At 36.7% G+C, this 24,085-nt stretch overlaps 1 protein-coding gene across 6 annotated transcripts in view; it reads right to left on the reverse strand.

Annotated features, from left to right (window-relative positions):
- Positions 1–24,085, reverse strand: part of BIRC6 (baculoviral IAP repeat containing 6) — a 176,119-nt gene that overhangs the window by 110,665 nt on the left and 41,369 nt on the right. For 3 of the 6 annotated variants that reach the window (XM_063151838.1, XM_063151837.1, XM_063151834.1), the window contains exons 13-31: positions 21,526–21,686; positions 18,613–18,744; positions 17,276–17,407; positions 16,844–17,022; positions 16,241–16,371; positions 15,256–15,417; positions 15,016–15,147; positions 14,650–14,747; positions 13,309–13,456; positions 8,716–8,849; positions 7,456–7,602; positions 6,726–6,913; positions 5,773–6,087; positions 5,295–5,394; positions 4,583–4,797; positions 4,202–4,410; positions 3,557–3,903; positions 2,268–2,487; positions 1,186–1,319 (exon numbers count right to left, since the gene is read on the reverse strand). In XM_063151838.1, the coding sequence (XP_063007908.1) occupies positions 1,186–1,319; positions 2,268–2,487; positions 3,557–3,903; positions 4,202–4,410; positions 4,583–4,797; positions 5,295–5,394; positions 5,773–6,087; positions 6,726–6,913; positions 7,456–7,602; positions 8,716–8,849; positions 13,309–13,456; positions 14,650–14,747; positions 15,016–15,147; positions 15,256–15,417; positions 16,241–16,371; positions 16,844–17,022; positions 17,276–17,407; positions 18,613–18,744; positions 21,526–21,686 (3,284 nt within the window). The remainder of the gene's footprint in view (positions 1–1,185; positions 1,320–2,267; positions 2,488–3,556; positions 3,904–4,201; positions 4,411–4,582; positions 4,798–5,294; positions 5,395–5,772; positions 6,088–6,725; positions 6,914–7,455; positions 7,603–8,715; positions 8,850–13,308; positions 13,457–14,649; positions 14,748–15,015; positions 15,148–15,255; positions 15,418–16,240; positions 16,372–16,843; positions 17,023–17,275; positions 17,408–18,612; positions 18,745–21,525; positions 21,687–24,085) is intronic. The other 3 variants (XM_063151839.1, XM_063151836.1, XM_063151835.1) reach the window with 3 other exon arrangements.

Here is a 24,085-nt window from a genome sequence, read left to right on the forward strand (position 1 = left end):
TTCCTTTTTTCCTCTTCCAGCCTCAAAGTTTACAACTTCTCTCCACTCCTAACACTCACCTCTTGCTCTGATTTTCCTTTGCTTTTTCACTTTTTCCCCAGTAAGTATTCACCCCTTTGACCCTGATTTATGTGTGACAGTTCTCAAATAGGAATTTCTTCTGCCATACCTGATGCTTCCACCACACATAATATTGCCCTAGTACTCACCTGTACTGTCCAGGAGGAAGGAAGCTGGAAGACCAGCAAATAAAGCTCTGAAGTATCAGTTACTTCTGCTTCCTAAAGTCCTCCATGAGGACAACTAGTAAGGCAAGAGCTATGAAAGGAATTGGAAGCTGTGGGGAGAGTGCAAACAGAGGTAGAGGAGATGTAAGCTTGGGTTTGCCTCAGACTAGTTAGAGACTATAGCAGGATATGGCCCCAATAGAGAAAGCACATGGCAGATCAGTGGGAAGCAACAGGACAGCTTCTGACACCAGCTGTAGGTCTGTAAGGACAGAGTCTCAGCTGGCACTTTACAGACCTCACAAGGCCAAGAATTTTAAACAACTGATCTTCTATAATGCTTTGCTACCTGTACATAACAAATGAAGTAGCCTAGGGTGTGATGTTTTCAAAAATAAGAATTTGCGTCAACGTCGGGGTAGTTAAGAGAACACTCAAAGAAAATCAAGTTTGCAGGATATAATTTCAGTAAATTTTTAGGATCAAAAAAAAAATATAAATTCCTTGTAATTACAAAAAGCCCCACAAAAACAAACTGTGTAGTCGGCAGAAACCACACAGATACACTTAAACTTGTTTTCGTATCTGTTTCACCTCAAAAACTTGAAAGTTAGAAAGGATCTCATGAGCAAAAAGGTGCATTTCTCTCCAAGCCATTAAATTCCAAACTCATTCACTAGAGCTGCCTATACTTTGAATGTTCCCCCCACTCTGCCCAAGCTTCCTAGCTGAAATACAAATAATCAAACAGATTTTGCTCAGTTTTAATGGGGTGGGGGAAGGAATCTCTTTTAGCACCTAAAGAACAAGAAGATTAATCACATTTTAAAAGACAACCGTATTTTAGAAATATAGTAAACAAGCAATTTCTTCTTTTAATACACCAAAAATTGTGCGTTAGTCTCAATTTTCCAGTTTATAATGAATATGAAAGTGATCTCCCAAATTAGAAGGCTACCTTCAGTTCTTCTGTGCACAGGTAAATGTGGTTGCAGGGGTGACAGCAGGTTATCCAGGAGATTAAGTAGACTTTCTAAAACACCGCTGTTGCTAAGCGATCTTTGGCCAATGCAAGAAAGCAACATGAAGACCCTAAAAATAAAATTTACATATTTAAGATTTCATTTCTTTTTCAGAATCCGTAATATCCTGCAACACCCCTTATATAACATTATTGTCCTAGGCTTTCATCTGAGACACAGACAGGTTGCTACAGAAAGCAGTACTGTGGCCCAGCTAGCAGACTGGATTTCACATTCTTATCATTAAGGTTAGTGCAGCATTTTAGGGTGAACATCTTCTCTTTCACCCTCAAGAGGTCAGCAGAGTCTTCCACATCTGAAACAAGATCTCATCCATTTTATTTCCTATTACATACTACTGATAGCAGGGAAAGAGAATAAAATCTATGAATTCTTATATTCTTGAATTAATTAATTTTAAAAATTAATTATTATTCTTTTAAAAAGGTATGAATATAGATGTTACTATTCAAAGAAGGCAGAAAGCCTCTAAGCAGCAAATATGTTTGATTTAAATAAAATGCTAACATTTAGAATATTAAAGACCTCAATTAATAATCTGAACTTATCAATATATCTAATATTCAGTGCTCAACTCTACACATTCTTACTCTTATCTCAGTGCAGTTTTTTGCAGTGAATGCTAACAGTGTACCTTCCAGTCTCAATCCCACTTTCAAATACTGGAGAAACCAGCTCTATGATGAGGGTACATTTAAGCCTGATAAAAGAGAAGGTCATTTTTGACACTGGACAGCAATCCTGCTAGGGATGCAAAGATCTCCAAGTAAGAAAAAATAGCAAATTTTTTGTGGTGTAAGAACCAAATAGGTGCAATAAATAACTGCAATTGGACATTTATCATCTGCAGTACTTTTTTGGGTCTATTTCTTAAGTCAGTGAAAACCACGGATAAGTACCCTTCAGTCTCATTTTGTCAACTCCAATGCTAAATTATGAACAATGAAATTACTTCACTGATCCACACATAATGTATCAATATAGATTTATACCTCACCTGTCTTGTGGAAATATGAGAAGTTGCTCTGAATTGTACAATTCCTGCAGTACATTTGAGAGAAACTGACCCCACCACCTTTCCCCTCCGCAGAGCTGAACCAGCAGAAGGCCGGTGTGCAACCGGATCTTGGGGGTTCCACTGATGCACAGGTGTTTAAATAACTCCTCACAAGCTTGAGCATGAAAAGTACTCTGCAGAACCACAGGAACTGAGTGCCCTTTTAAGAAAAGAGAACACCTCTGTTTAAAGAGACAATGACTTGAAAACATAGGAAGAAGTTTGCAGTAAGTTTTTTAAACTACTACAATTAGACTAACTGGCACAGGAGTAAAGGAGGTGGGAACACATGGGGAGATGGGATTTGTAGGTAACTCAAAGACCAGGCCATTTGGTCAAAACCAAACCAATACTATGTCAGTGCAAATACTCCACAGAACCTACATGAAGCAAAAACCAAATCTCCATCATGTTTTAGAACAAACTGGCACAGAAAATCACACAACAACTTGTCAACGGAAAAGGAAACTTAACGTTTCCTTTTTTTGTTGTTTTTTTTTTTTTTTAAACACCACCAACTCCTACTCAAATTTTTTAATTTCAATTTGCCATTCATTCAATGGCAAGCTTAGGAAATAGAAGCTTTTTCTGGATATCAAAAAATCATGAACTAACTACAAATATTGGTTTTATGAGTCCACTGCCACCACTACTCTTGAGGCAACTTTTGCTTCCTCGGCCCGCTTCTAACTGCCCAATCCATCTCCAGCATTGCACTGGCCTCAATTGCTCACAGATCCTTTCACAAGGTGATTCTGCCTGTGAAAACCACCTGAACCACCTGAGTATTCTGCCTGGGCAGTGTTTTGTTACTTCAGCAAACTGGATCATCCCAAGAAGGACTATCTGAAAAGGGAATATGCAGCTGGGACTACACAAAAGAGAGAAGGACCTTGACACCTTCTCCTGTCCTTTTCAGGAAGTGGTTAAGCCAGCTTGGTGCCAATGGTAAAACTTTACAAAGTATGCTATCAGCTACTAAAATCACAGTAGATGTGGCTTGGAGCAGCCTGCTCTAGTGAAAGGTGTCACTCTCCATGGTAGGGTGTTGGAACTGGATGATCTTTAAGATTCCTTCAAATTCCAACACCATTCTACATTTCTATGATTCTACATCTAAACCTAGTATAAAGGCCTTATAGTAGAAAAGTGCAGGTCAAGAAATAAAAATATTTGGAAATTGTTTCTACTAACATGACAAAAAAATCAAAACCTCAAAAAATACTGACCATTGGATGAATGTAGCAAACTGAGCAAAGTATCCAGTAAGTATCTAATGATGGTGCGTAGCTGCTCTGTGGATGACATCTGAATCAACTCTTTTGGATCAGATTGTTCCTTCAGTGTTTTCCTGCTTGCACCTAGAGCTACTTTGAGTCTCTGAACAGCATGGTGAGCCAAGTTGAGCTGAAGCTGCAGTTGAATGCAGTCCTGGTAAGCAGAAAATACTCTGCTGTCTTCTTCTACTGCCTTGTCTGGCTTTCTCAAAAAGTACTGGGCATTGTTAGCACTGTTGAGTGGTGGCAGGTCAATACTCTGCAGAAGGATTTCCAACCGATGACAGGCCAAATTGTACCTAAAGGGAAATATACAAAAAACACAATTCAATACGCATTAGCAAACAGCAATACATTTGACAACCACCCTGCCAGAAGCCAACTTCTGGTCCATTGTGAACGCACTGTTAAAACAGATACAGAAAAAAAAAATACAGCGTAGTTTTTATTCTTCCTATAAAAATACTCTGCTGTTGTAGAGTTGTGAGTATTTTTTGGTCTGAAGAAAATAATGGGAAGAAAAAAAAAAATCTACATTATGATATCCCAGTGGTTTACATTAAAATAATTAGGAAATACACTTTTTTTTTTCCTAACCTGCACTGTATGTCTTCTTGCAATGCAACCATCATTGCCAAATGTTGATCAATTTCTGGCTGATTTGCTGATTCGCCTTCTCCTCTGAGGGGATCATGCATTAGTTTCAGCTCATTTTCATAGGGTAGGATATAGGTATGGCCATAATAAAATCCTAATGGGATTTTTGCTCTGGCATTTGTGCTACCATATCGACCAATAACAGTGATCTGAAAGAAAATGCAACTATATTGTAACACAATTGTATCAAAACAGGAAAGATAAACACCAAGTCAAAAATACATTAAAAATGTATAGTGCAAAAGAGTTTGGTCTGAAGACACCTTAAGTGGAAGTTCATGTACTAACAAACATCAGGAACTTAAAAAAAGATCCTTTTACCTTCATAAACCTGCAAACTGGGGGTGGCAACAAGTCATGTAAAATAAGTGAGTGTGTGCTAATGTCAGTAGCCACTACCAGTCGCCTTCCATCCACTTCTTCTCCTAAAGTCCAGATGTCAATGGACAAAGAAGCCAAATCTCCACAAGTGGGAATCAATACATCTGTCAGTAATATAGGTCTTCCAAAATCCAGGGTCACAAATCTTCTTGCTCCTAGGTAAGAAAAACACAGGATTGCCTTAAAGACCAGTGTGTGCTAACCAGCGAGACATGTTACTTCTCAAACAATAAAGCCATGTTTATGTATTGTTGAAAAGGTATATAAAGGTTTATGCATTGCTTAAAAGCTATATTTGCATATTTGAGGCTACAAATACCTGCACAATCCCAGAAACTCCCACTACAGCTTGAACACTTGGAGAAGAAAATTTTGGCATAAACTTAAATGAAGCTGTTTTGCTTTTTATGCATTATTTTTGAACAAGTTCGCTGTTGAGACCCAACATATTCCCTAAGACTCCAGCATTTTTCAACTATCATCAAGTGCTAGGTCTTAAACCCACAGGTATCACAGAATACAAACCATGAAATATCTTTACTCTGGAAAGCTAAGAGAGACTGTAGCTAAGCAACTTATTTAAAGCCCCAGAAAATATTCCACTTCTTACTAGAACATGTGTCAAAAGTACTACTAGGAATTGTGGTTTTACCTGAGTGCATTCGCTCTATGATAATTGACTGATGAGGTGGAGGTTGAAGAAAATGTGAAGCATGAGATATTGCAAGAGCAAGGCCAGATCCAAGTGGATTCTGAGGAATGGAAAAACATCAGTAAAATTGAGTGATTAAGTTCTATGCATTTATTGTGAGCTGTTAAAAATGCATAATTTTGACAACACTTCACTACACTTAGATTTAAGCATGAACCATCAAAATATATGAACTACTAAGTTCAAAGGATTATTAACTCCTTACACAATTAAGCTAGCTCCAATAAAGAGAAACCAGACGAGGTACTGTAACAATACTATCTTGCTTTCCTAAGTTCTTTTCTCATGGTATAAATTTAGCAATATAGTTTCACATCTCACTCAAAAATATATATATATTTACTAGCACTCAATTACAAATTAAGACCCTGGTAATGCTTATAACATCTTGTTTCTCTAAGAAAAAGAAAATAATTACCGTTCTAGACTTGCTGGTATTTTTGTTATGTGCTGCAAGGTTAACTGTTGGGGGGTCAATGACTGAACCAGGAAAAAGCTGAGCAAGCTCTGCATTAATAACAGCAGAAACTGCTTCATTAGGTGGAGTCAAAGGTGGAGTCATGAAGAGAGGAGTTGTTTTTGGTGTGGGTGGAATGACATCTGAAGGATGAATGAAGAACCCTGGAGCTGCTACTGTATTGGAAGGCACAGAGTTGTGAACAGGACCAACTGCTGATGCTGCTGCTGCCGCTGCTGCTGTTGTCTGATGCAGTTTTGCTTCCAGCTTAGCTTTCTGTGGAGAAGATGAAAGCAATGTGTGTAGAAGATAATACTACTTGTGAACATGGGAGTAGTATTGAGCCACAAGTTCAACTTTGATTATACAACTGGATTTAATAAACCTAAGCTACCTTCAATACAGGTAAGCTGAAAAAAGCTTACCTATAAGCTGAAAAATTAAACTATTAAACTATTTAATCTGACTCACAAGCTAAGGAACATGAGTAATTATATGGAATAATCAAAAAAAAAAGCAAAAACCCTCCACTGAACATCAAAGTAGATCCATCAACACAGCCAAGCACTGGCCAGCTAACAATGGCTTTATGACTGGCGCTTCCCTGTGTCAGCAACCATGCTTTTCATTTTGGTATGCTTTTTCAATTTACAACTGATATACCTACTTATGAAGACTTAGATTTTATTACAAACTCCCAACCCACCCTTAAAATACACAAAAACTAAGTCTGAAAGACCAAAGCAGCATGGGAGACACCACCAGCACTTTGTTAAAGAAGAGCAAACCAGAGTGCTGAGCAGTTCCTTCCTCAAATACGCTATGGAGGAAAACCAAACCATCTAGTTCTGCAACTACCTTCTCAGCTTCTGACGTTTAGATACAGCACTAAAAAGAGCCAAATGGCCTCCAACCTGTTGCTGAAGCTTCAAAAGCTGCTGCTGTTTCTCTTGCAGCACCTGGAGCTGTTGCTCGGCTGAGGCCATTGCATGAGAGAGAGACTGCAAAGCTACCTGGGCTGCTGAACTCAGTGCGGTCGAGGCTTCCCCAACTGTTCCAGAAGAGAGGCCACCAACTGCTGGGGTAACCCCAAAGGTACTCACTGGCATGAAACAAACAAACAAAATAAAACACCTATGTAGCAATTATAAATTCCTTATAAATTGTTTAGAGTGATGCAAAACCAGCATCTATTTAATCCAGTTCTTGCTACAAGGTAACATCATCTTGAGTTACAAAGTATATGGTTTATAGACTATGCACTTGGTCATACATGTAACACTTGGATTACAGAAAAGCCACCTATTGCTCCGGAATTCTTCCACCACAAAAGCTTGTAAGGTAAAGATGCAAGCTTGTACATTATACTCTCCAATAGAAACAAATGGATTCAAGTTAATATTGTTAAAATCCACTTTGTTTGCTAAGATCCAAGAAGTTTAACTCCACATATCTGTTCAGAGACCCAACACATGGCTTTCTTCGCATACAGAAATTATTTAAGAAAAAAACAATCACAGACAAAACATTTCAATACTTGAAAACTACAAGCAGTCAGCTGGTCAAACAGTGCCATTATGTTAAATTAAAAATGTACTATGGAACAAACTATGCTAAGAAGAAAAAATGAAAAATTGTATATACCAGTAAACGTACTTGCATCGTCCCTTTCTATTCTAGTTCCATCACTTGTTGAAACACAGGTAAAGTGCAGAGGTTCAACTTCCAGAAGTCCAGTAAGAGAAGTAAAACTACCTTCAGCAGCTGCACAGCTACTTATTTTCCCATTTCCTGAAAAAGAAACACATATATCTGCAAAGTCAGCCAATGTTTTCTTCATAGTGACACTTCAATTCATGAAGCGTCAAAAGGGATAACTAAATATAATGCACATATTTTATTAGTTCATGTTGTAGAAGAAACATCCTAACATTATCATATCCTCAATATAAATGGGGATTTGCTGTCAAATCTGAAGAGAGCATATTAATAAGTCAAATTGTCAACTGTGAGAGAAGAGTAGCATAACCTTCTAAATTCCAGAAAAAAAATCATATATGGATGCTCTATTCTTTCTACACTGAAAGCAAATTAGCTTGCAAAAAATATTGATGTTACCTAAAACATCAATATTTCAATAAAGGAAGAAGAAGAAACTGTCAGACTAACTAAGATCATAGACAAATTTAGTGTAAAACCCAGACTATTAATAATAACTATCAATACCCAAATAAATTCACAAAGTTGTATGGAGGAAGGGACAGGAAGCAGAAAGACAACAGCATACAAGAGAAGGAAAGGAGTCACTAAGACTGATGAACACACTTGCTATGAAAAGAATTTCCTGACAGGTAAAAATTATCTAGTTCTTTAGGACATTGGAGGGTCTAAAGGTTCACTTATGAATTAACTTGAGAGAATAGACACAAATATGCTTTACAGGTATTTTAACTCCTCTAAAACAGAAAAAAATACCTCAGTAAACCTTTATATTTAAGTAGAAAAATTCCATATGGCAGCTTTCCAACTTCAGAAAAATCCAATTAAGTTTCTCTGCTCATGTGAGTGTTGCTAGCCTAAATGAATAATAACACAGCTCAAGGAAGTTACTTGAAAGAGGTGACAGGTGATTCCTAGATGACTGACCCAGGGAATGAGAGCAGCCTTTCTGTCTAATCTCTACCCTGAGATATTCCACAGGATAGGAAAATAACAGATTCCAGAAAATCTTTTTCTTCTTGTCCTAAGGTCACAGGAAATGTAAAAGATACCATGAGCTAGAGAATACCTTGCACTTCAGCTTGGTTGGAAAATATAAAATCACATCTTCAGGAAAAGAAATCACTGTAATAGAGATTTACTAATTCTACCACAATCCATCACTGCTAAACTAAACATACATACCTGATAGAACATCAGACAAATCAATTTCATCTGACTGCACTCCAATACTGCTGTTGTATACATTTTTACAAGAAGAGCCACATATTTCCAAATCAAACAGAACTGGATCAAAAGGTGAACTGTATAATCCATATCTGCAAATAAGACAAACAGCACCATTCACACAATAAGAACTCATATAAAATTATTTACAGTAAAAGATCAAGTATTTTACCATCCAGATTCATTATACTCCAAACTATCCTGTTCATTCATTTGACACATCTTAGAAATTATCACTTGCTTATAGTTTATTAAAATTATTTATTTGATGGCATTTTCAAACATCTTATAATGTTAAGTAAGAAACTCCTCATTACGAAAGAGTTCTGAAGATGTAATATTATCCTGAAAGCATGACACACAATCACACTAGACATGGAAATAGAACTACAAGCCTTAGACAATGAGCAAGACACACACCTGCACATAGTAAATGAGACATTAGTCTGAAAAACAGTATTGTTTCAAAACAGGAGAAGAAATTCCACCTCAGCTTGTTCTTCCAGCTGAAGTAAGAATTAAAAAAGGAAATGCTGCTAGGCATACCAATCAACAATTGAGTACCTCAGCAGAAGAAAACTCATAGCATTTACTCTGGCAGTATTGGAGGGCAAAAAATAGCACCATCACTCGAAGTGGTCCCAAATCAATTATGGTTTTATAAGCCAAGAAAAAGGAAACTCCAAAGTAGCATGAAAATCAATGGGGTTGTTTGTTTGTGGTTTTGTTTTTGTTTAAAAGTGTTTTTTTTTTGTTTTGGCTTTTTTTTCAGTCTTTGCAAATACCTATTACCAGCAACTGAAAAGAGGAAAAAAATGGAAATCAGGCCAAATTACTAAGCCAGAGTAGAAAGAAATGCATCTGTGTAGATACAAAAGTGAGAAACATAACACTCTACACTTTGGCAAGGGACAGAGGAAATCTGAAATATTTCCACAAACACACTGGCAAAGGCAGTAAGTTGTTCCACCCCCCTTTTCCCTCTGCCTCCAAGCAGTTCCTCTTTTCTTTACCAGCTGAAGCAAAAGCCCCCAACATGCTGACAAGGCTGGAATGTTTAAATGTCTTTTTTGATCAAGTAATCATAGAAGTGTAAATGTCTACATGAATACAACACCGGCAACAAGGTAAAAACAGATAGACTTATCTGGTTGTCTAAATGTTTCCCCATTAGCTGGGGTCAGTGCTTTTGGCCACACAATGCTATGACTGCAATTATCAGAAAATGATGAATGATCTTACAAAAGGGCAGATCATCTGAAAATTACAGATCAAGCCCATTTAACATTACATTTCCCAACCAAATTACTTAGAAAGTAGCAAATTTAAAATAACTTTATACTCAGAACAACACAGGATAGACTTGGTTGCTCTTTACCAGCATGCATTAGACAGGACCAGTACATCCTACACATCTCACAAGACTGATGTGTTTGCTGCCTGACCTTTTTTTGCACACCAGCCAAGACAACATGCTCCTGTAAAGTGGCTGCTAAAACACACACAAAAATGCTCAGACAAAATTCAGTGTGGTACCTTCACATCCTGCTTTAGACATCAGAATTTAAACATTCTGATTTAAACATTTAAACAAATAAATCAGGTGAGCTCAACACTAGCGCTGATTACTTACATATTTTAAACAGTTTGATTAATTAAATAAGCAGGTGATAAAATGTCAAAATTCTGCAAGAGTATTGTAGAGTAGAATCAGAATTTGAACATACTGCACAGGGTTTAATTTATGCTGTCCAGCCCAGATTTATTTCAACAAGCACAGTGCCTTTTACCTGTTCTTCAGCAGGAATGATCAAGTTCACAGTTTTGAGCTTCATTAGCAATCCTTTTCAAAAAAGGATATAGAAGGTACACCAACAAAAAAACAAAGACTAAACAAAGAACGTAATGTAAAAACTCAATCACCTTATTCATCCATGCAGTAATGAACATGAACTCTGTGACATACCTCTTCTATTTCATTCATCAGAGCCCTCAACTAGAATAATGTGTAAAATTTTGTGTATCACAATACAAGGAAGACAAGGACCAAAGAAGCCAAAGGAAATTCTTTAAGATCTGGAGAATACAGTGAAGATACAAATACACTCCAGACATCCCGAATTTGTTTAGAATGAAAGAATCTGCTCTCCAGTGCCAGTGTGGGGAGGACACAAGCACTTGTTGTCATCTTATTGCAGGGGTTCCATACTGTTGTCTCCTTATCACAAAAGTTCCATACCTTCCTTGGTGTTTCTCGTGGGGAGCTCCTCAGAGCACTGACTCTTTGTTCTTCACAAAGGAGCCAAGTTCCTGTCTCAACCAGCCAACCCACTCTTTTATAGCACTCTTCTTCTCATTGGAGAAATTAAAATTGTGGCCTGTTAAAGTCAGGCCTGCTCCTAATCTTTGATAATTGGCCCAAATGCAACTCCTTAGGGGTAAGACTACTTTCTGCACTATCTTTATTTTCCTACATTCTATCCCCCTACAAGCACTAAATGGAGCAGCAGGAGAGTTTTCAGATTAGACAAGAGCCAGAGACAGTTCAAGTGCGAACAGTAACAATAATTAAACCATGTAACACCTTACAATATTTAGAATAATTTAATTCCGTGACTACATGAATCTCATACTTTCAAGAATAGGCTGGAGAAATTGTTTTAGATTTGCTAGAGACAAAACCAACCTGGTTTTTTGTAAGAAAGTCAAAAATCCTATCTAAAATCCCTTTTTTGTTTTATGAACTGCAAATCATGTAACACACCCTACTGGCCTTATCCTTTCAAGTTCTACTTTATTTATTGCAGCACATGATAGTAAAATGAGTATTATTCTCCCATGAATGTGTAGATCCGTTAATTAGACATCTGCTTTTAGCTGATTACCAGATATTAACCTACTGCACCTGGGACCAAGGGAAAAAACACAATACAATAAATTCTGCAACACAAAAGTACACAAAAAAGATACAACACAATTTGAGGAAAGAGAAAAAGGGGAAAGCTATGGCTGCCTCCTAATTTCTCTTTAAAAAAAAACCACAGAAACCCAAAAAATGACAGTATTGTCTCGATCCATGGACATGTGAAAGAAAGACCCACAAATTTTGCCTGAATTAATAAACTAAATCAAGAAAGAGTCAGTCCTTGCTATAGAGCTGTTGTAACCAAATAAGGGATTTACTGCTACTCTTAAAACTATCTATGGGTTACAGAGTTAAAAGAGAAAGCAAATTAAGTTTCAAGAAGAAACTCAGTAAAACATCATCTAGAAACATCCAGAAAATCTAAGCTTGAAGGACACCAAGAACAGGCTCACTTCAGAAATCTTCCCTTGCCATGCAGACAGCATGTGCTCACCAGAAGGTGATCTGAAATGTCATGTACCAAATTCAAAAGTGGGCAACTGCAAAGGAGGAAAACCTTCTATTTAAGATACACTGTTTAAAGAAAGTACTTGGAAGCAATTTATACGAAGGAATAACTTGATTCCTACAGAAAGGTGCCATTCTCATGTCAAGTGTAATTTTCACTTTTTTCTCCTTCATTTGGTTCAACTCACTTATTTTTCCAAAATCCTAAATTTTTCTAGATACCATTTATATTGCTGGGATAAGTCTAATCAACTGTAAGGACTACAGATGGTGAAATAAATTAACAACTAAGTAGAGGAATGGAGACAGCAGGATAAGGACCCAAGTGTAACACCCGAGACTAAGTTTTTATTAAGTATTTTGGAATTATAGTTCTTTAAAAGCAAAAATTAAAAGATATTCTTCCTCCTCTACACCTTCCCTTACTACATTTTCTAATACATTTTCAATTTTACCTGAAAATTCTGAACTAACCTCCACCCAACTTTTTCTACCTTGATCTTGTTTGACATGGAAGAAAACTCTTACACCTAAACCACAACTGAAAGAGATGTCAAACAGCAGCATTTTTCCTTCACCAAAATGCAGCTTTGGAAACTGCTACACAACTGAACCACCAGAAATTTCCTTTTCGTATCATGTAAATCCAAAGTTAAATGGCCAATCAGTTCAGTATGGAAACAACATCACAGTCCTAAATTACACTGATATGTAATTTAAAAGAAGAACCTGCATTCCCAGTAAATTACTCCAGGTCCCTACACCTAGAATGTGGCCTTTGGAAGAAATATGTTAAATGTACTGTCAGCCTACTGAAAGACTATAGCTTTGTGAAGCACTGTGCCAAACTGAAACTATTCAGTATACTTAATTCCTTCCAAGAGTCAAAATTTGACATGCTTATTAGTCCTTACAATAAAAGTCATAAATACTAACTTAAGGATTGCACAGACTTCAAACACCACATACATATTTGCTAATTTAAAATGTGACACAGCAACTGAATTCAACTTTAATTTCGCACAAGTTAAAACTGTTTTCCTGAACCTTAGCAAATTAATTCTTGCTCAAATACAGCAAAGGATAACACACAACCTTTTCCACAACACCAAAGGATAGCGTTGGATGGTTCTTAGGCTTGTTTTGATAAAGTTTACAACAACCACACTTGTTAGTACCTTGTTTGAAGTAACGCCTCCATTGGTGTTAGGCGATCCTGCAGCTGCCGGGACACCGCAGTCAGCAATGATGCACAAGCTGTGCTGCATCCTGCCAAGTCTTCATCTTTTACATAGTTCAGCAACACAAAATACCAGTACACAGATCCTGCATTAAAATAAAATCATTTCACGTGAAAGATGATATAAATTTTTCACTGAGAAAGCATACTTTGAAGGATAATCTTTGAAGGATAATAATAAATAATGGTCTGAATACAGACTAGGACATATTCTACCCCTTCCCCTTTCTTGAGAGGCTTCAATTAAGAATCATTCTGCAATCATAAGTTTCTACAAGTACTTCCAGTTCTCTTATCAACTAACACATAATTGAAGGAAAAAATGGTTCCCAAGAGACAGCTCTGCACATTTCCCTCACTCCTCCTGCTGACAACAATCAAAATACTCTTGATATATTAAGGTGCTTGGCTAGGGGTTCCAATCTCATCAGAGCCAAGCCATACTCCAGAGCCAACTCTTTTCCTCCTTTCATCCTCTGGTTCTGGTTGCCGTCTCCTTAATCAGTTTTGCTAGAGGCACTGCTTCCATAGAAATTATTTCTGGGAGCATGGCACTGTGGTTCTATACAGAAACACAAATCTCAGTTTCCTCCTTCTCCTTCCCTCCCTGTGCATTCCACACCCTCTGCAGCACTGTGTTGTGTTTTGACCTGGGTGGTAGTACAACAAGCTTTTTGGAATACAAACTCATTTTTCTTTAAGACTCATTGGTGATGCCAAGCTAGAAACAATTCAACAATATCCTAGTGTGAAAAGGCAGGCCTTGCCACCCAAAATACAAGGGTGAAGTCACCTTCCCAGTCCATCTGGCACTCTAGATGCTTCAACAAGGTGTTAAGAGACCTTTACACTGCAGTATAGGCAAGAAAGAAATTTAATTTAGTTAAAATTTCCCTGTAGTGCAGAAGAATGAAAAGTGGATTGCTATTAGGACTTCATTTGGACAGCCAAGTTTCCTGGTTATCTCCTAATTTTAACAAATAACAAACCACCCTGACTGTCACTTATGTCAACAGAATCTGTTGTTGCTAAACACCTTTCAGAATTTTTAGAAAACTTAAGTTCTTCCAAAATGTCAGCCTTCACACTCTGGTTTAAACAAGCTTATTTGCTTAAAATTCCATCACCTGAAATGTCTACTTCATGACCAGACCACTCCAAGGAGCATTTAGTACTAACTGAACAATTACCTCATTCTAATTTCACCAGAGAGCCCAAGACAACTTGACAAACAACAAATGCACAGTGTATGTTTACGACAAGAACGCTGCATACGTACCCCCTGTGGCAGCAGCAGGCAGAAGAGGCATATTGTCGAGTAAAGCTTTCAGAAGAACTGATCCAAACCCTTGCTGACTTGGGTCACACCTGCCATTGCTACAAAAAAAAACAGAACACTTTAACATTTAAGGAAGTAAGAATGAGGGATGAAATCTCCTCCAGGAGATGAAGCTGAAAGACTGGTGTTCTTTGCACTCACACCCTAAACACATATTTCCTGAAAAGAATATCTACCAGGTCTTGCTGCCTTACGAATTCAACATCAAAAAACCAAAATGTTCAGTTCAGAATGCATGCAAATCCCCAAAATACAGGTAAAACAGAAATAAACAAAAACAAATAGATGCAAATAATTAGCACTGACCTGATGCATAGTGCAAGAAATCGTGCACATTTGTGAGCTATGCTCCGCCCAGCTTCAAAGAAGCAAACACGTATAATATCAGAGACACATTTACGTGTTTTAGAAAGCAAACTGTCATTTCCTTCCTTTGAGCTGTGAAAACAAGTTGCATACTTTAGAAAATAACATAAAACTATTTTTTTTAAACCAAACTGATACTGAGAAACAACCATGATAATTTGAACAGAATTCCTCCCTTACCTGCCAGGGCCATTTGAATACACTCCGGCCAACCAACAAAGTGTGTCGAGGACAAGACTCTGAGCATGTTCTGTGGTCAGACCATCCTCTGTCTTCTTGCAAAGAGTGGTGAGCAGCTTCTCATGGAACTCTGAAAACTGTAACATGGCACACCGCTGAACTCTGGGGAGGAGGAGAAGGAAAGAAAACCACAATTAACCAATATGGCCACTCTCCAGCTTTGTATCCTGTCTTAGGAGTAGCAAAAAAGAGAATCCTCCATGAAAGTAAAAGCAGTACACAAGCATATGCAATACTTTCTGTGCACACATTCCCAATCATCCTACTTTCTGCTACATTACAACAGATCCAGCAAACCTCTCTGAAGTTTTTCCCCCCAGTCACTTGCCTAGCAATTTCTAAACCTAAACAAAATTTCACCATCTACAAAACTCTTATCAACTGTTCGCTCACACCTCTTTGCAGCCTCATCAACCTCTTTAAGCCCATTACAGTGAATGCCACTACTGCAGGGTGGCAGCTGGCAATACACTTTAAATACTGTATTACCTGTACCTAGGTCTGCAGTACCAAAGACTTCAAACCAAAGACTTCAACCACTTCTTTGTTAGCTAAATTTGATTCTAAACTTTTTGTTGATTAATATAAATTCTGCTGTACAAAACAAGGCAACGTTGAAATAGAAAGGGAAGATGCTTCCTTTAAAAAAAATTCATTTTACCACGTAAACTTATTTACATTTGCCTTTTGCAGTCAGGCAAAAAACCTCACTCAACATAAAATTTCATGCATGGTGTTATTCTACCACAACTTTCACAGCATAGTGCCCTCTTACTTGCAATTTACAGCATTTTCCATACAAAATAAGCTTATGAAATAACAACTTTAAACAGCATCTTGACCTGAGCTAATTCAAGAACTAAGCTTTTGATGAGAAGCATTACTAAAGCTAATATTTTTTCAGAATTAAAAAACACCTACTAACCTTTCCTTTGAAATTGAAGTTTTTTTAAATCTTCGAATTGTCACAGAGACTTCTTGAAGTAAGTCACAGCCTCGCAGATTATCTGATTTTCTTGAAGAAGTAGTGGCTTCAATTTTGCTAGATGGCTTTTCCTAATATTTTTGGGAAAAATAATACTCATAAATCACATTGGTTCTGATCCATTTTTATACCTTGTTCAGTGAAATGCAAGCAGTTTGCTAAAATCTCTCAGTTTAGCATTATACCAAAATAAACTGTTTTTATTCACTAACTGCTTTAATATAGAACAATACACATGCACACACACATCTTCACAGAAGGATAAGACCTATCAACGACTGAAAATACTCAAGGGACCAGAAGTTTCAAAAACAAGTGTTCAGAATGTGAAAGTGGCAGAACAGACCTTTGCAATTCAATCTGCACAAAGAAACAACTTAGAAATGTTGAACTCTAATTCTAGAAGGTGTCAACACAGTGTCACCTCTTTAGAAAGTAGATTTTAATGGATCTTAATTCTGCTAACAGCTGCTTCATTTTCAGATGACATAAATCATACCAAGTCAACAACTACCAAACCTATCTTCCTTGGATATTCATTACCTTGCCTGCTGCAACTTTTGCCAACAATGAAGCAAGTGAATGGCCCTTGTTTGTTTGAGGTTTTAGAGGAGGTATTCTAACCACTGGTCTAATGCCACCATTGCAGATTTCTTCTGTTCCTCTGTCATTCACTGCTTTGACGTGAATTAAAAATGAACGGTACTTGCCACCAGCCATGCCTAGAAGTAGAGAAAAAAAAAAGGAGGAGGGAGAATTTGCACAGTTTAAACAGATTGCAAGTTGTAAACAGAACAGATAAACCATATTAATTACAGTAGTTTACCATCCATTTGAAACAGCAACTCACTACGGTGTTACACAGCAGAATTTGTCAATGTAAAAACAGATAACAAACCTATGTCTGACTACAGAAGTACGAGATGCACTTCAGCCACACAGGCTTCATGCCAATAGCATCATAAACTGCTTTACCTTTAACAAGCTTTGGACTTGTTAGTGTCAACATTCCAGCATGTCCTGATAGATCAAGTCCAGTAGCCAGCCATACTGGACCACAAAGTATATCTTCCTTATGTTCCTCCAGAAATGGACACAATCTAAGACCTTAGAAAACATAAGTAATGTGGATCTGAATTAGCCATAATTAAGTCATAAAATCTGATCATTTGCATGGATTAAAAATGCACCATGTCAAACTCTGATCACTAAATACATATAACTTAACACAAAAAAAAGACTTGAAGTTCACTTTTAGACATTTTCCAGTGAAATCAGTTATGGTAAATGACAGTTTTAAAACCATTTTCAGTTGCATTATATGGATTAATACCTATCTTGACTGGCTTATAAAAGCCACAAAAATATACAACTGATGAAATAAAGAACCAATATCTACAGAGCCACAATCCTTACTGGGTCATTACTGAAGCAGGACAACACTGTTTAAAAAAAAACAAATAATAAATTTAAAACAAGGATGGCTTTGTTTTTTCTATAGGATATACAAATTACTGAAATCATCTTCACTCATCTGCTGCTCCTTTCTCATCATCAAACACATCCTTTCAGCACTTTTATCACCTCTTGATCCTTCCTTGGAGTCATAGGATCACAGAATGGTTTGGGTTGGAAAGGACCTTGACAGCCATGTTCTAGACAAGGCTGATTCCACAAGAGAAAAGCAGGTGTAAAGTAAGAGCGTTGAAAGGACCAAGAAAAAGAACCATTGCTCTAGAACTGAGTCACTCCAACTGATAAATTTTAGTCTGCAGCTCTCCTCATCCAGACCCACTCAATGCTTTCACAGCCTAAGATATTTTGTGGAAGAGTGCTAGTTAACAACAAAGTTATAGAAACAGGCACAGTGTGATGTGGCCTAGTTATGAATTCTTTATGTTCTGTTCCTTATTGGTTTACTGCAGCAATGTCTACAAAAGCCAGGTATGCAAAGAAAAATTATACTGAAACTAGCCAAAGAAACAAAGTAAAATCCTGGTGAAACAGGCTAGCAATTTAAATTAGAAAGGTGCCATATCGATCTACTTGATTTCTAACCTCAAATAAACATTAATCTGCTTATAAGCACCAAACCTCTCCAGTAGTTTAGGACATTTCTGGTGCATTTGTGTTAAACTTTCAACCAATACAGCAAACAGATAAGAGAGAAAAATAACTTTTGATGACAGCTGAGAAATTAGTCTATCTTAATGTTTGAGAAATTTTTGCAGAGGAATTCAAATGTATCATTTAAACAAGAAAAAAGCAAGGTCCTATTTTAAGTGAAGTATAACAAGATCAATAAAACTTACATTGTGGTTCCTCTACATCCATATACTGCATTTCTTCACTGAATTCTGCCAGTCCTGGTTTTCCATTTCTCTCCACTTCTATATTATGAGCTGGAGATAAAGGAAATGCGATCTGTCTATCTACTGCTGCTTCTGGAAATAAAAATATTAGCATGATTACAAACACTGCTCAAGGCTCAGGAAAAATGAAGTGGTAGTTTTCATAGCAGAATTATCAACTTTCTGCCCACAGCAATATTTTTAATACAAATCCACAAGTACACAAACACACGTTTTTCATATGGATTGAAGTTGCAGCAAATAGTTAAAAAATAGTATTTCTGAATGACCTGTAAAGAACCTGTTTTGTTTTAACACTGCCCAAATTCTTTCCCCTAATAATCAACTGCAGATTACTCCTAAGCAATAACATTCCAGTACTGAAGGTCTGATAATATAAACATAAAATAACTGGATTGCTCCTGCTGAACATCAAACATTATTTTGGTAATACTTAAACACAGCCCTTTTCCCAATTAAATGGATCACATGAATTATAAATGAAGAGGACACGCAAGCAAATTAACAAGAAGCATATACAGTGAATTAACTGCCAGACCAAAACCATTAATTCCCAACCAGAAGAATTATGCCTCTGGCCTTCCCATTACTGCACACTACATATTTAACTATTTCCAGGGCTCCTGTCGTACAAAAAAAATGACTGAATAAATTCTGCCATGCACATCTTCCCTATGTTTCATTACCTTAAAATTTTAGTTCCTTTCTCTCCCCATCTGGAAGGGCAGAAGTTGGAGGGGGAGTTAATCGAATTTCAGTCTGAGGTTTTTATACATTTGTAAGAGCCAAACAATGTTGAATATTACTTCTCCCTTGGTTAAGATCTATCACAGATATAAATTACCTAACTTTGTCTTCCCTTATAATGAAATCATTAGTGCCCTATTATTTTATTCAATAGTGCAAAGAAAAAAGGCAAATGTCACTAAAGTTCTTTTCCAAAACTCAAGAAATTGAAAAAGGGAAGGAAACAACTGCATTGCAGAAGATGTTGGTTAGCTGTGGATATCCAATCCTGTGAATTAAAAACAAAAAAGACTTTGCCAAGGCTGCCTTGCAGGTGCTCCCACACTCCCCAGACATTTCCAGACTTCCTGACCCCCTATTTGATGCTTTTTTATGTTACAAGGAGGAAAAGGCAAATTCCAGTATATTACATGCAAGGAAGTGAAATGTCATTTTCTGGAAGAGCTCTGTCATGTCTTCTGATCAGTATGCTCTGCTGAAAAGCATTCACAGAGAGCTCTGGCAATTTATTTCACAGCTAAATCAAATGTCTCCAAGGAATTCCTAACTCATGGAACTGTTTGTTCAGAAGTGTTTAAAATTGCAGCATTAAAGAAAAGAGTTTAGCTTTTCTTCTATTGTTTTGTTCCATAGGTGAAGATTTTCAGATTAATTCTGACATCCAGATCTACAAATGGACTGAAATCATGCTGAAAACAAAGGTTCCACTCAGGAGAGAAACATGGACATCTGTTTTCTAGTTTTTTCTTTGACAGAAAAAATTTTTACTCCATGCTAAAATTCAGGTTTTACAGCAAGGATTAACAAAAATGAAGAAACTGAAAGACCACCTGTTGATTGCCATCCGGCAGTCACAGCTAGCACTTCTGTTAAATCTAAAGCACCTCGAACCCTAAAAGAATAGGAGTTTCTCAAACAATATTACTAAGCTAGAATATTTTGTTCTTGGGTTACAAGCAGTTTACAGTATTTAAGAGAGCATCTCCAGCACACATCTTTTATTATTAAACACTGGAGGATGCTACACAGTGAGGTTTTATGAAAGCCTGTTAATAATCTTTGAAATGCCTATACTCCTTTTTGAAATTTACTGTTACTCTTGTGTTCAAGTGGGATGATCTTAGCAATTGAAAAAAATAGGAAAAGGAGGGAAAAAGGGCTTTTATGATCATGCTTGCTGTTCTTCTCAACACAATTTATATCCAGCAAGCAATTTAATAATATCTGACAGCAAGATTTCTCTGAAATAGCCAGCTCCTAAAGCTTTTGAAAAAGAGGGGGCCAGAAAAAGATACGCAATTAATGTCTCCATAAAAGGAGGTGCAGCATGTAATACCTTCCACGCCCAGCAGACAAGGCAGCAGGACATGAAACAAATGTTCTCACCACAGGGAAATCCCAGTGGAGGCACTTCCACATCAAAGAATTGACTTTTCAATTTATGCTACCCCCTCACAGGTTCCCTAAGAGCTAGTAAGATGCACAGTCCAGTTACGAGTCTTCCCAAGGCAAGAGCGTTCCTAACTTTGGTCTACTCTGTCAAAGCTGCAAGAATAAAAGGGGAAATCATGAAATCCTACTGCAGCTTTCACACAGCTTAGTCAATGAGCCAAATGATGAGAGAATTCCCAAGGAAGCCATGGGATTTTTTACTTCCATCAAGAAAAGCCTTGCTATTTTCTCACTGGCAAATAATCTCCTTCTGTGACTTGGAATAATTTAGTATTTTTTTTACTACATCGACACCTTAAAAGAGCACCATTTGCTTAATCAGTCAGTCTCTAGGATGATTTACAATTGACAACTTATTTTTAATGATTGTAGGATTTATGCAGTACAGAATTATAATTGAGTTCAGTCTTTTTGAGCTATGTAACTTTTATTTGCATAAATGCCAAGATTTTGAACCTGTTTACCAAGTTTGTCACTCCAATTTACATTTAAGCATGATAACTGAAAAGAGCCCATGATACCAGGAAATAGAATAAATCAGTAAAAGTGAAATACTTAGACAATTACAAGCAATGTTTCTGATATACATCACAGAGAATACTGAGTTTGAGAAAAGAAATAATGTTCTGAAAGATATCCTAGTTTTTTTCTTACCATTGACTTTCCCTAAGCCTGGAGCTTTATTTTTCAGTAAAGTCACTTGAATCTGGGGAATGTTTGTGATGTTTGAATTCAAAACAAATTTGAAGTCCACATGTCCAACCATACAGGCTTTTGGCAGAACTAGTTCAAAGACATGCTCGTCCCAGCTGTTGCTGTCAGGAAAAAAGAAGACAATGATTCAGTGTACAGAGAAAATTCCCATCCCAGAGTCCATTCTGCATCTATGCACACTCTCTTTAACAAGAAGAAAAACTTATTTTGCGTTAGTTAACATCCATATGAGTTTCTGAGGAAGGCTTTCAAACTTTAAAGCTTTCAAGATAATCACATTAATTTTGTGAAGATGATGTTAAAATGACAATTGATATGACAGGGAGAAGCAATGTTCACATGAAAGCAGAAGTGGAAAGATTCCCCATTACCTTTATCTCAGTACAGTTTCCATATTATTGCAAATAACAGTTATTTGCTTCCATGAAAAAAAAGTACAAGAATAAAAAACCAAAAAAAGCACTAAAATAAGATCTATCAATTAGTGAAGTGTATGAAAGCATAATCAGAGCTAACTACCTTGTAATCTCTTTCAAGTTGCCCTTATCCATTGCTTATTGCTTAATGTCACTTTCCAGTGGTAAAAAAAATCAACATACAGGAGACTCAAAACACTATTTTCCAAGTATTTTTAAAGCACATTTGATAATTCATACAGGATGAAAAGTGCTTCTTACCAGGTGCACACTCAGAAGCCTGTGCTGTGCAAAAGGGTGCAACTTTCTTTTATAAAGTCACATTTTTGTTTTGAAGACAAGTTTGGTTTACACTGAAAGTGTAAACTTGAGCCAAGTACCCCTTGATGATCCATTCCATAGTTTGATACACTTTTAGGGTTTGCAAAAAATAGTTCAAACTGAAGAGCAATGAAAATAAAACTAATTATGAGTCAATTGTCCTGTTTGTGTAAATTTTAAAAACTAACTGAACTTCTCGATCTCCTTAATTTAACAGTAAATAATTTTTTTAATCTAACTTTAATATACTTATTTGGCTGTATAACTGAGTACACTAAGAAACTGAGTACGCTGCTTGAAATATTTTTGAGACATCTTTCTAACATCTAATTCCCAATAGGTATCTAAACTTCAGTAGCATGCTACACATAAAGTATTGTGCAGAAAACCATTTAAAATAGATTAAGGAATGGTGCAAATGTATTTATTTCTTTATGGTAATATCCCTGATGGCCAGATCTCCTTCAGGCACGTGTTAGACAACTTAAAAGAGATTTCAGGTATGAGTAATGAAATGGCATGACAGCTTTCCAGAGCTAACAGCATAGAAAAGCAGGCATTTTGGGAGGAAAGTTGGACAGAAGCAAGAGAATTTGTGGTTATAATTAAAGAAGGAACAGTGAAGAATTTTCAGCTAACTGTACAAAGAACACAGGTAAATAAAATACAATGAAAATTTATCCCACTGCTATGGGGGGAAAAAACCCTAAAACCTCAGTTAGCAACTGTAACACTAAATATTTAGAATCACTCATGCCTTTCCTCTAGCTTGGAGAACACATAATCCAATTTTGCCAAACAGAGAGAGATTTGGGGGTGGTTTTTCATATCATGCAAAGCATGGACTACATAAGACATTCAAAGGAGCCAGACTTCTGAAACACAAAGTAATATTCTGCTCATCCAGTTTTAGTTAAGGATCTGGTACAAGCCCAGAAATGAATAATAAACAACTTTGTCTGCAGCAGTCTTTTGTAGTCTATGTGTACAATGCACACAGCCATAGTGAATTACAACTGTTATTTGTCTACCCCAGAAATATATTTTTGACAGAATTGAGCAGCAGATGCTCAATAGGCACATATGGAATAAATCTCCCTGAAGGTCTCACATTAATCCAGCAGTTAAGAGATCTTATACCTCTGACAATAAATGTCACAATCTAATTCTGTCATTAGTTAAAAAACTCCCCTTTAAAGTTTTCTTTTAATATCTCATAGGTTGCTTTAAGTATATCCTTTATTGATGTGCAAAGTTTCAAAGTAGCAAACAAATTAATTTACTTCCTTGTTATTTTCTCATGTATTAGCATATCTATCCTAAATAGATAACCCAATGCAAAGTCTTTTAGGAACTCTTCTACCTTTGAAACCCTTCTAAATCTATAGCATCTTTCTAAAGAAAAACATACAATCCATACTGTGTTCTAAGCACCAATATACATAATTCTCAACCACAAGATATTTTCCAACAGATTTTTCATTCCTTTTCTAGAATATCTCACTGTCTGATCTTCCACCACAACTGCACATCACTATCTAGCTCTTCCTTCTTTCACATATTTTTAAATAAGTCTCTGTAAGATGAATACATCCTACATAAATTTGAGATAAAGCCAGGCAACTCAGATGTCACTGTTTTATCCATTCATATTAGGAATTCATGTACATCTATTTTAAAAAATTTAACCTCATTTAATATTTCAGTTACATTACACATGAGGGGACAACACTGATATTGAGATAATTCGCAAGGTAAATCAG

The sequence above is a fragment of the Melospiza melodia genome, chromosome 3, assembly GCF_035770615.1.
Source record: "Melospiza melodia melodia isolate bMelMel2 chromosome 3, bMelMel2.pri, whole genome shotgun sequence".
Lineage (NCBI taxonomy): Eukaryota > Metazoa > Chordata > Aves > Passeriformes > Passerellidae > Melospiza > Melospiza melodia.